General features: G+C 38.9%; 1 protein-coding gene across 1 annotated transcript in view; it reads right to left on the bottom strand.

The window, feature by feature from the left end:
- Positions 1-3,797: 3,797 nt before the first annotated feature.
- Positions 3,798-12,406, bottom strand: part of CA5B (carbonic anhydrase 5B) — a 36,259-nt gene continuing 27,650 nt past the window's right edge. The window contains exons 5-8 of the mRNA XM_068533603.1: positions 11,735-11,830; positions 11,122-11,184; positions 9,906-10,061; positions 3,798-5,006 (exon numbers count right to left, since the gene is read on the bottom strand). Coding sequence (XP_068389704.1) covers positions 4,827-5,006; positions 9,906-10,061; positions 11,122-11,184; positions 11,735-11,830 — 495 coding nt within the window. The 3' untranslated portion in view covers positions 3,798-4,826. The remainder of the gene's footprint in view (positions 5,007-9,905; positions 10,062-11,121; positions 11,185-11,734; positions 11,831-12,406) is intronic.

Below are 12,406 nucleotides of genomic sequence, written 5' to 3'. Positions count from 1 at the left end.
TTCCAAACTACAGTTACCGTCATTTGAATTCGATAAATCATAAGATAAAAATAAGGTATGTAAAAATGTAATGCAAAGATACATTCTATGATATTCTGATAAATAGAACAAATTTATCTTTATTCTGCAATGTAACATGTATTTTCTATTTTTCTTGGTGCCTGAAGTACAACATCTACTTATTCTCAAATATGTATGTTTTGGTTTATTCCCTCTCTATGGGAAAAGGCCTAAACTTTTGTCTTATTTTGTCAGTAGAAAATAGCTGAGTGTTCTTAAAAAGTTAAAGAAAATATTTTACTCATATAAATGATGTAATAGATAATGCTATTACTAAATATGAGGGTTTTTTTGGTTTTTTTTTTTTTTCTGGCCGCGGCATGCTGGATCTTAGTTCTCGGACCAGGGATCAAACCCGTGTCCCCTGCAGTGGGAGTGTGGAGTCTTAACCACTGGACCACCAGGGAAGTCCCTAAATATGAGTCTTAGTTATTATAAAGTGACCAAAGAATGATCCATAAATGTATTTTTCATTTATTGCAAGCATAAAGGGAGAGCAAGAAATGTCTACTCTCTGGATGCCAGGTTGGAACTCTTTCAATTAATTTGTTTTTTTTCTTTCTCTAGTAGGACAGTGGTACTAGGACTCACTGAATGGTCAATGCAGAAATTCTCAGGAAAGAACATTTCATTTCTCACCTACCATTAATTTCAGTATTAATCACCAGATTTATTCAAGGACATACAGTGGGGTCTCAAGTCCTCTCCAACACTCATTGCTATGCCAAAGGCTTTATATATTTTCTAGATTACAGTTATCACTTAAAATAGCAAGATAAGATACTTATAAATGCATATTAATATGAAAATGCATGCAAATCTATATTTGTACAACTGATTAAAAGTTTTCTTTGGAGCAGGGAACTATCCAGTGGTAGTTATTCTTTATTCAGTTCTTTATTCAATCAATTCTTATTCAGTTATTAGTGAATAAAGTTATTCTACATTCAGTAAGTATTCTTATTGATTCTTTTGTCTAGTGATAAGCTCAAAGCAACACAACTGCTGGAATGGTGGCAGAGTTGATATCCCCACCTAGAACCCAAACCAAAGTACCATTTTCGAAGAGTAGGTTGAATTTGATAAGCAGGGATCAAAATGTACACAGGGACAAGTGTCTTAGTCTGTTTGGGCTGCCATAACAATATACCATAGACTGGATGGCTTATAAATAACAGGAATTTATTTCTCACAGTTCTAGAGGCTGGGAAGTCCACGATCAAGGTGCTGGCAGATGGCAGATTCAGTGTCTGGTGAGTACTTCCTTACTGATTCATAGATGCCCATCTTCTCTCTGTGTCCTCACATGGTGGAAGGGCTGAGAGAGCTCTGTGTGGTCTCTTTTGTAAGGGCACTAACCCCATCATGAGGGCTCCAACCTCATGACCTAGTCACCTCCCAAAGGCCCCACCTTCTAATAGCATCACATTGGGGGTTACATTTCAACACAGGAACTTTGGGGGGATACAAACATTCAGTTCCTAACAACAAGAATGCATTACTATTTACATGTAAAGTAGCCAGTATTGTTAATATGTACTAATTACATGGTAAAATTGAGCTTATTTGCTTAATTGAACTGTATCCATTTTGATCAATAAAATTTTGCATAAAAGAACTTAAAGTTGAATTAAAAAGACAATAAAACATTAAGTAGAATAGGTATCAAAAGTTGAGTCTTCTAGTGAACAGAAAAATACCTAAAGTGATTACAATACTGTATTTTTGCTAATATTGTGCCAAAAGAATGTGTCCCGCCAGTGAGCAAGGGAAAGACATCTTCCTAAACTTTTTTGAGGTGGATGCCTGGTTTTAGAATAGCCAACCTCACCCTAACCCATGTAGCCCTGGGAAAGGAGAAAGGGGCTAGAAGCTTGCCCTACTGATGATGTCAGCAGATTGTGCACTGGTTCCATAGAAATTGGTGAGCTGAGGAGCAGTGGGTGGATCTTTCCATTCCTGCCTCTCTAGTAAATCCCTCATGAGTTTTCCAGTCACTTTCTGATCTCATGTTGTCTCGCTAATTGTATAGACACCTTACATGCTCAAAAAAACTAATAGGAAGAAAAAGCCATTAAACAAATATTAATATTGTAAAGAAAGGGTTTTATTATATTATTTAATGAAGATAAGCAGCAATTTTAGTACAGAATTCTTTCTCAAGCCCTTTGACAGCCCTCAAGCCCATTTTCCCCCTTCATGTCTAGGAAGGCACAAGTAAAACACTTTTTGGAGGCAGAAAAGACATGAAAAGTTTCCCCTGAGGGTGTATCAGTAGCCAGGGAATTTACATCACCCCCTTGGGGGTCATCTGACTAAGGCATGGAAGAAACCACATCCCCAAGGCAGTTTCCATAACCTCTGCAGAGAAGATGACCAAGAATTTGTCATGCAAAGCAGGACATGGTTGAGAGTGAAAGAGGGTGCTGTTAATAACTATACCAGAACACCAGATGTAAGTTGATCAGGGGTGGCCAACAGGGACACACTCTATGAATACATCCTTTGTATCTCTGAGAGAGAAGGGCCAGTCAGGCATTCTGTGAGTCAATTTGGAAGACTCCCTGCAATTGAATTTTGCATTAAGAATTTGCAAGAGACCTAGGAGGGAAGCCTGTGTGCCCTGAAAAATGCATATCTTGTGTGTTTACCTTTTAAAGATAACTATGGTTTAAAACAGATAAAATATATAAAGTTAACATAACTTTTTCCCCATATTAATCTTTTAAAGAATTTTATTCATTTCCTAGAGCATATATGCTTCCCTTCTCCAGAGAAGGCATGCACTCTAGAAGCAATGCCTTTACCTCCTTTCTTTTTTAAGAGCAGAGATATGCCCCCAAACTTACCCATACAACTCCAACCCTATCTTTTTCCCTACTGAATTTATTAGTTATTTTTAATTGTGGTAAAATACACATTAAAATAAAATTTACCATCTTAACCTTTTTCAGTGTATAGTGCAGTAGTGTTAAGTATATTCATCCAACCTTATCTTGCAGATCGGATGACTAGCATACTAATGAAAGAAATATACTGGTAAATGTAGTATTGAATTTGAACACAGGCATAGGCAATTAAAAACGTTCCACGTATTTACAAGCAAGGGCAACAGTGGCATGGATTCCTCAGAATATGTAGAATTATCTAGGTTTTAGCCTATTTGACAGGTTTCTCTCCCTATTATAGCAAAAGTCTTCTAAATGTTTATTTATTTATTTTATTATTTATTTATTTTATTTTGGCTGCACCAGGTCTTAGTTGCGGCATGCGGCTTCTTAGTTGCGGCATGTGAACTCTTAGTTGTGGCATGCATGTGGGGTCTAGTTCCCTGAGCAGGGATCAAACCCAGGTGCCCTGCATTGGGGGCGTGGAGTCTTACCCACTGGACCATGAGGGAAATCCCTGCAAAAGTCTTCTAAACCACTGTATAAATTAGGAGATTTATGTTGATCACCTGCCTTGCACAGAACCTCAACTAATAAAGTTCAGATAGTTTTAAAGGGAAGTCAAGATAGTTCTGTCATTGTGGAAAATATTATTGTATTCTATGAAACAATGTACAAACAATTCAAAATAATACTATAAACCACAGACTATTATATTACTAGCCTTTTGAAAAGTATTTCTGTAAATGGATCATGAAAGAATTTTAAGTTCTAGGCACTTAAAGCTTTTTCTTTAAAATATTCTGCATATGCTTTCTATATGATCAAGCCTTTAAGTAAAACATCTGACTTTCAGAAATGCAAAAGGATTTCCGGATATAAGTAAACCCTTGTGTTTTTAGGATTACAAAATATTTTTTCTTTTTTTTTAAATAAATTTATTTTATTTTTATTTATTTTTGGCTGCGTTGGGTCTTTGTTGCTGCGCGCGGGTTTTCTCTAGTTGCAGCGAGCGGGGGCCACTCTTCGTTGCGGTCCATGGGCTTCTCATTGCAGTGTCTTCTCTTGTTGCGGAGCACGGGCTCTAGGCGGGCAGGCTTCAGTAGTTGTGGCACGCAAGCTCGGTAGCTGTGGCTCACGGGCTCTAGAGCACAGGCTCAGTAGTTGTGGTGCACGGGCTTAGTTGCTCCGCAGCATGTGGGATCTTCCCGGACCAGGGCTCGAACCCGTGTCCCCTGCCTTGGCAGGCGGATTCTTAACCACTGCGCCGCCAAGGAAGCTCACAAAATATTTTTTCTGTATTTTAAATTGATAGTAAGTAATCATATCCTGTATTAGTAATGACAAGTGAAAATCGAGGCAAATATACCCATTGAGAAGGCCTTATAAAAGAATACACATTCATGTTTTAAAATAAAATATACCTAAAACCATAGCCAATGCTCAGCCAAGAAGTACCAATCTGGGTCCTGTGGCTGTTTCTGAAAAGCCTGCATTCGGGATGGTCAGTGTCTGTGCCTTACCAGTTGTTAAATATTTTGATTATCATCCCTACTTATAACTCTGTAGAACCACCAATTGATAAACATATCAATAAAAAGACAGCTCAAAAATGTCACACATAAAAAGACATTACAATTACCAGCAGGTTGCTATAAGAGAAGTTTGTGTCTCTTGCTGGTACTTCAGTGATAAACATCATTATCAATAAAAGTAAGAATTTGTTTACCAAAGAGCTTCCCTCAAAGACTAAGGAGCGCTGCCATACCAAGAAAGGCACATCCATAATTATTAAATGCAGGCATTTAAAAGAGTCTAGTTAGCAACTTTTAAAGAACTAGTACATATTTAAGCAAGATACCACCTAGATAATGGCGTCTAAGGGGGTACTTGGCTGGTAGACGACTTGGGTTTTGCTTGTATGTTCAGCACATAGTCGTGAGGGAAGGATGAGCGGACAGTGCGGTTCAACAGGGGCTGAAGGGGGCGGAAGTTGTCCACCATTCTTTTCTCTTTCTCCCCCTCAGAAGTGAAGAGCAGGGTCCGAAATTGCTCAAGCTAGAAACAGAAACAGGAAGCATAAATAATTTCAATAGAAAAACAGCTTTACTTCATGAATAAATTACTTTCATTTTTACTACCCTGAAACATTCGTCTAAAATTGGATACAGAAGGAGAATTTACTTCTGGGCAGGAATCCCTTCACTGCTGGGCGGGGAATAAAATGTTGTGTGAGGAGAGTAGCAGGAGGTGGTGAAGCCAGCGAGGCACTTGGGATCCAAAGACTGGCGGTCAAAGGCCCTGTCCCCCACGTATTAGCCATGTGCCAAGTCCAAGTTACTTCATCTTTGGTTCTCAGAAACCTCATCTTTAAATGGGCAAAATAGCCAGGCTACAGGATAATAAAAAAAAGGCTTGATGCATATAGTAACAGTGCCAAAAATGTTTTGTTTTTTCAAAATTTAACTGAATCCTTAACATAAACAACGTAGTCTTGATTGCTTACCTCACCTGGGCATTGCGGACAAGGCAATGCGGGTGGAGGTCTTTACAGGCAGTGGGATGCCTCCTGCCAGCACTGTCCAATAGAACTCTCCACGGTGAAGGAAAGGTCCTATGCAGTGTTGATTACAGTAGCCACAAGCCACATATGGCTGGCTGCTGAGCGCTTGAAATGTGGCCATTGTGACCAAGAACTAAATTTTTAATTTAGTTTCAATTTAAATGTATTTATACTTAAACTTAAATGCCCACACGTGTCTTGTGGCTAAGGTACTGAACAGTGCAGCTCAGTATAAAAGGAGTGATCCCAAATCAAGGGCTTGTTTTCCAGTGTGGCAATAGCATCCATCAGTAGCCCCTTGGCTTTCTGAGCAACCATGTTATAGAACACTTGACTTCAAGCCAGCTGGAAAAGCTCTTCGTAGCATTTTTCCTCACTCAATCAGGCACACTGTAGCTACAGAGAGGACAGCCTAGGGCACAGCAGGCAAGCATGGGAAGATTTGTTTGGATTAAAGACTTCAGGCCGAGTAGACCAGGGACAAGCACCAAACACAGTGACCGTACTTGCAAATCACACATATACCCTCATTAATTAGGAACATGTCTGAGTAGTTTATTCTTATTTGGCTAATTGCAAAAGATTAGAAATAGCCCAGGTATCAATAATACATTTCATTGGAGCTATAAAATGGGCTAGTATATAGCCATTAAAAATGATATTGAAGATAATGTTTATCATCTATAAAATGTTCCACACATCACCGAGTGAAAAGAGCAACAAAATGGCATGTACAGAATGATTCCATTTTGTTCAAAAAATTATATATATTTATATAGATGAAAGAGCAGAAGGATTTATGTGTATCTGTATAAGTAAAAGACCAGAAGGATTTATCCAAACAGTGATTAACACTTAGTGGTAAGATTGTAGGTAACTAGGATTATTGATGACAGCTAACATTTTTTTCTTACTGAATTTTCTGTGTTGAAATTTCATTTGAAAAGTCCTCACATGGGCCACTGACCCTCTGATTTATTTATTTTATTTATTTATTTTTCAGTGTTATGTCAATTTTTAAATATGAAGGATAGTAGCGGAATAAATGTATAAGCCACCAAGCCCAGGTTTATGAGCAAACTCTGTATTCTGTCATTTGTTTATGGTGGTTTTCATGACACAGAATTTTTTAAAAAATTATTTAGTCTACCTTACCAGTTGCTATCTCTGTGACTTCTGGTTTTGATATATGGTTAGAAAAGCTTCCTCCATTTGGACGTATGAGAAGATTTTCCTATGCTTATCCTAGTACTTTTATGGCAGTATTTTTAACATTTAATATGTCTGGAATATATTCTTGTGTAAGGTTTGAATGGTCAATCCAACTTTTCACCCCCAAATGTCTGCTCGATTGTCCCCATCGCTCTTACTGAATAATCTCATCTTTCCCCCTCACTGGGCTGAGATGCAACCTTTATCATAAACTAAATTCTCGTACGTACTTGGACATATTTCTCAATCTACAGTTTTCATCCTATGATTGATCTCTTTATTTGTGTACCAGTACAGCACTATTTAACTATTGAGGCTTTATAACTTGGTTGATTTAATCATCTTTCATTTTCTCTTTCACAATTTTCCCTGGCTCTTTATTTATACTTTTCTTTTAACACATGAGGTTAGAAGTAGCATATCTATTTTAAAATCCTATTGGTATGGGCTTCCCTGGTGGTGCAGTGGTTAAGAATCCGCCTGCCAATGCAGGGGACACAGGTTCAAGCCCTGGTCTGGGAAGATCCCACGTGCCACAGAGCAACTAAGCCCGTGCGCCACAACTACTGAGCATGTGCTCTAGAGCCCGCAAGCCACAACTACTGAGCCCGCGTGCCACAACTACTGAAGCCCACGTGCCTAGAGCCCATGCTCTGCAACAAGAGAAGCCACCGCAAGGAGAAGTCCACACACCACAACGAAGAGTAGCCCCTGCTCGCCACAACTAGAGAAAGCCTGCATGCAGCAATGAAGACCCAACGCAGCCAAAAATAAAAAAAAAATTTTTTTAATAAATTTATATTAAAGAAATCCTATTGGTATATTTATTGGGATTACATCAAATTTATGAAGAATAAACAATTCATGGCCAATAACAACTTAAGGAGAATTGACATCACAGGTGTCTATGATGTCTTCCTATTCAATAACATGGACTGAATTTTATCAACTCAAGTCTTTTGTGTTCTTCAGAAATGTTTTAAGTTTTCTTGTTAAGCTGATTCCAAGGTATTTTGTATTTTTTTTTCCATTATAAACAGCATTCTTTCTTCCATTATGTCTTTTTTAAAAATTTATTTATTTTATTTATTTATTATTTTTGGCTGCATTGGGTCTTTGTTGCTGCGCGTGGGCTTTCTCTAGCTGCGGCGAGCGGGGGCTATTCTTTGTTGCAGTGCGCAGGCTTCTCACTGCAGTGGCTTCTCTTGTTGCAGAGCACGGGCTCTAGGCACACGGGCTTCAGTAGTTGTGGCTCGTGGGCTTCAGTAATTGTGGCTCACGGGCTCTAGAGCGCAGGCTCAGTAGTTGTGGCGCTCGGGCTTAGTTGCTCCGTGGCATGTGGGATCTTCCCAGACCAGGGCTCGAACCCGTGTCCCCTGCATTGGCAGGCGGATTCTTAACCACTGCGCCACCAGGGAAGCCCTCCATTATATCTTTTAACTGATTGTGATTTATACATGTCCAGTGTACTGATTTCTAGAAATTAATATTGTACTCCACTAATTACTGAATTATCTTTGCAGTAGTTCTTTTTATTGTTTCTCTCATTTATTTTTTCTTTTCTGGTCTAATTACATTGACTACTTCCAAAATATAACTTCAGTTAAAATTTAACATAGTAATACTCTTTTCCGTATTAAGCATACTATATACTTTAGAACTGAGATCAATCTCTTTTATCAAGTTAGGGAAGTCTCCATACATTCCTATTTTATTGAAAATTTTTTAAAAAACTGAATGTTGAATTTTGCTAGTGCTTTTTAAGAATCTATGGAAATGATTATTTTTAAAATATATTTAGATTCACTGATATGATGAATTAATATCATTCGTGATATTGAACCATCCTTGCATTACTGGAATAACTACTACTTGGACAAAATATATATTTCTTTTTTTTAAATTTTATTATTTATTTTTGGCTGCGCTGGGTCTTAGTTGTGGCATGCGGGATCTTTTTTTTCAGTTGCGGCATGTGGACTCTTAGTTGCAGCATGCGGACTCTTAGTTGAGGCCTGCATGCAGGATCTAGTTCCCTGACCAGGGATTGAACCCGGGCCCCCTGCATTGGGCGTGCGGAGTCTTACCACTGGACCACCAGGGAAGTCCCTTTTTTTTAAAAAAAAAATTGGAGTATAGTTGCCTTACACTGCTGTGTCAGTTTCTGCTATACAGCAACGTGAATCAGCCATATGTGTACATATATCCTCTCTTTTTTGGATTTCCTTCCCATTTAGGTCACCACAGAGGAATAAGTAGAGTTCCCTATGCTATACAATAGGTTCTTACAAAGTATATATTTCTTTTAACGTACTGCTGGCTTCTGTTTCTAAAATATTATTTTAGCTTTTTTTTTTGGCCATGCCGTGCAGCATTCGGGATCTTAGTTCCCCGACCAGGCATCGAATCCGTGCCCCCTGCATTGGGAGCGTGGAGTCTTAACCACTGGACTGCCAGGGAAGTCCCTATTTTAGCTTTTTAAAAAATATATCCTTCAGACATACCAGTCTGTAGATTTTTTTTTTTTTTGGTCTGATCTTTGGTGGGTGTTGGTGTCAGTTATCCTGGCTTCATAAAAAAGGTTCTGGAACCTTTTGTTCTTGTGAAAATGCTTTGTGATTAATTAAAATCCCATAAAGCAAGCATAAGCAAATATTATTGCAGTTCAGTTATGTTATGAATTAAATAGAATTTGTGTATTAACATAGTAATCACCACTTAGTTGCTAAGGAAAAAATAGACTCCAGGGTCAAAACAACTGACTTAAAATTTCTGGACAGACATTGTTGGGTTCTGCTTTTATCCTGAGGTTCCATAGCAAAATTCCCTTAAAGATTTTAAAGGGTGTGAGCACATCCATTTTCAGCCTTCATTCTTCCTTTTAAAAGGGTCTTGTTTATATAGAGATTCATATTTATATATAAAATATACAATGCATAAAACATATGTCATTGTCAAATATGGAAGTAAAAAGCTTATGTTTCCTAAGTTTTACCTCTTCTCTCTAGTTAATTTGAAGCATTTCCTAATTCATATCCAAATTAACACAAGATGTTAGCACATTTTAATAAAAATGTATGAGCATTACAAGACGTTAAAAACTGATGCCAAAGTTTGAGCCCAGCCTTGTTTTAAAGGGGCAGACTAGAATTTCCTTACATAGAAATGTGGAAAGAACGTACCTGATCATGATCAACCTCTATGGGCTGCTTCTTAATGATCCAAGTGACAGACTCAGAGAGTGGCGGGGTAGTCAGGGACCCTGAGTAGGTCCAGTAATCTGGGCAGGTAGGCATCAGACAGGAAGGGTCGAATGACCCAAATTCCACAAGCATGTCCTGGCCAAGAGAAGGGGTCATCGAGTTATCATTTTATGGTGAAAACCACTCAGGAATCAGATGATGTGGTGACGATTCTAGGGGAGTCTGAGGACCAGCAGCGGTCCAGATGAGCTCCAGGTATCTCCGGGCACCTTAGGACAGAATCATACCCATGCTTTGTTCCTGCAATTAACCATGTATTTCTGATAGTCCTCAGTGGGAACACAGCAAAAACCATTTTCTCCCTCCGTTCTAGTGAGCTTATAGCAGGTGGTCTCCTCTGAACTCTTTGGGAGGCATTAGGTGGTAGCTGGTGCATAAACAAGGAGGCTTTTCCTTTTCAAGAGAGACTAATAGAATTCACCTTTCTAAAATGCAGTGCAAATTAGGAGGAGACAGGATCCTGGACAGAGAGAGGGACAGAGGGGAACAGGGAGGGAGAGAGAGGAAAGGAGATGGGGGTGGGGTGGGGGTAGGGGAGGGAGGAGGAAAAGGAGGGAGATGGAGAGGGAGGGCAGGGTGGAGACAAAGGCAGGGAGGGGAGGGAAGACAGACTTCCAGAGAGCAGCCCCTCTGGGATTCTGAATATTGAACAATTAACCTTGACGGCTGGAAAGAGGTATCCACCCTGAAGGATGTGGGTAATTGTTCTGTAAAGCTGGACAAGCCAAGTTTCTGTCAGACTTTTCTGTGCTCCCTGCCTATGGGAGGGTAGCTAGAGCCCAGAAGGCTGCCCTGAGTGTTTGCACAAGGACTGAGAAGGAGCAGGGGTCGGGAGCAGAGGAGGGGACTCGTTATGTTCCTGAGTCCCTGAGTGCTCAGTGGCACGGCAGCCAAACCAGAGCAGTCCGTGCCCAACAACAGAATCACTTCTGTCCCCTGCAGGGTATTCCAGGGCCAGGGGCTCTCTCAGCACAAGCATCATAAAAGACAAGTTGTCTTAAAGGGCAGCTTTCAAAGAGAACCTTAATTACACTGAGGCGAATTACCTTTTCCCAATTCACAGTGCCTTGTTAGTGTCTCCGCTCTGAGACTGAGACATAAACTATATTTCAAGTGATTTAGGAAAAAAAATTACCTTGTGCTTAACTGATGGCAAAATATCCACCAATTTCTGTAGCTCTTTATGATACTTGCCTAGCTAAAGAAGCAATGAGAAAATATTAACAACAATTGACATCTCACTTTTGAAACTGCAACAGAATGAATTAAAATTAACCACCTGGTGATTATATAAAGACAAACCAACCACACTACCTAAGCTACAATTAAACTGGTAATTTAGAATGTTTTAAGCATCACTGAATTCAATTAGACACACAACAAATGAGCAGGCTGTTTGCTGACAGGGTCAGCGTGCCTGCAGGTGAAGGTGTCCTGCTCCACTTAAGCATCAGTTCTTCAATTAATACTTAAATTAATTAAAATTAAAAATTGTTCCACAAAGTAGCGACATTTCTTTTCTTTTCTTTTCTTTTTTTTTAGGAGCCACATTTCAAGTGCTCAGTTGCCACATGTGGCTTGTGACTGCTCTGTTGGACTGTGCATTTCTATACCATTTGAAATATATTCATAACAATCTTGTATTTTAAACATTGTCTCAATATTCTTAGAACTTAAAATTGCAGTGTTGTATCTTTTCATCCTAGGATACAACACATCACTTCAAGCTAGTAAGATTTTTTTTTTACCTTTAAAAATACTCCTATCACAGCCAAACCATTTTCTTCCAGTGCTGCATCCTCAAAGTTTTCAAATTTGACTGCATTCCAATGCACCAAGTGCAGCTGAAACACCATTAAAAGATGGTTTTACACATGACCATGTAGGATTGCTCCAAAACAGACAGCCTTATTCACATATGATATTTTACTGTGCTTCCTCACCAAAAATAAAGCCACTGAGAAAAGCACATGACAGTCTGGTGCAAAATGAGGTAGAATTAAAGAACAGGAAGAAATATATGCAGGAGCAGTAATTAATGCTACTTTGGAATAGAGGGATTTATTTGGGGGAGAAAATTTTATATACATATATCTGTGTATATCTCCAAGTGAATAACATTTCATTGAGGGAGCAACATTTGTCCATTCCCATCCTGATTTGCCTGAAACACTCATATCCAAAATCCATTTGCATCTAAAGGAGAGATGTTTATATTGAGAGAAATAGATTCTCCCTATGCGAACTAGGAGTTGAAGACAAATTTGTTCAAGGGATAACCAATTGAAATGTGTTTCTTTTTAAGGTAACATTTAAAACTAAATTAGGGGGAAAGTTGTGAAGAAAAAATTCTATTTCCTTTGGCTCCTTTTATTTCCCTACAAATCATTCCTTGTCCATCATTCATGAATCCTCACCTA

The sequence above is a fragment of the Eschrichtius robustus genome, chromosome X (genome assembly GCF_028021215.1).
Source record: "Eschrichtius robustus isolate mEscRob2 chromosome X, mEscRob2.pri, whole genome shotgun sequence".
NCBI classification, from domain to species: Eukaryota; Metazoa; Chordata; class Mammalia; order Artiodactyla; family Eschrichtiidae; genus Eschrichtius; species Eschrichtius robustus.
Note: the sequence above shows the minus strand (reverse complement) of the source record. Positions and strands in the feature narration are given on the sequence as shown.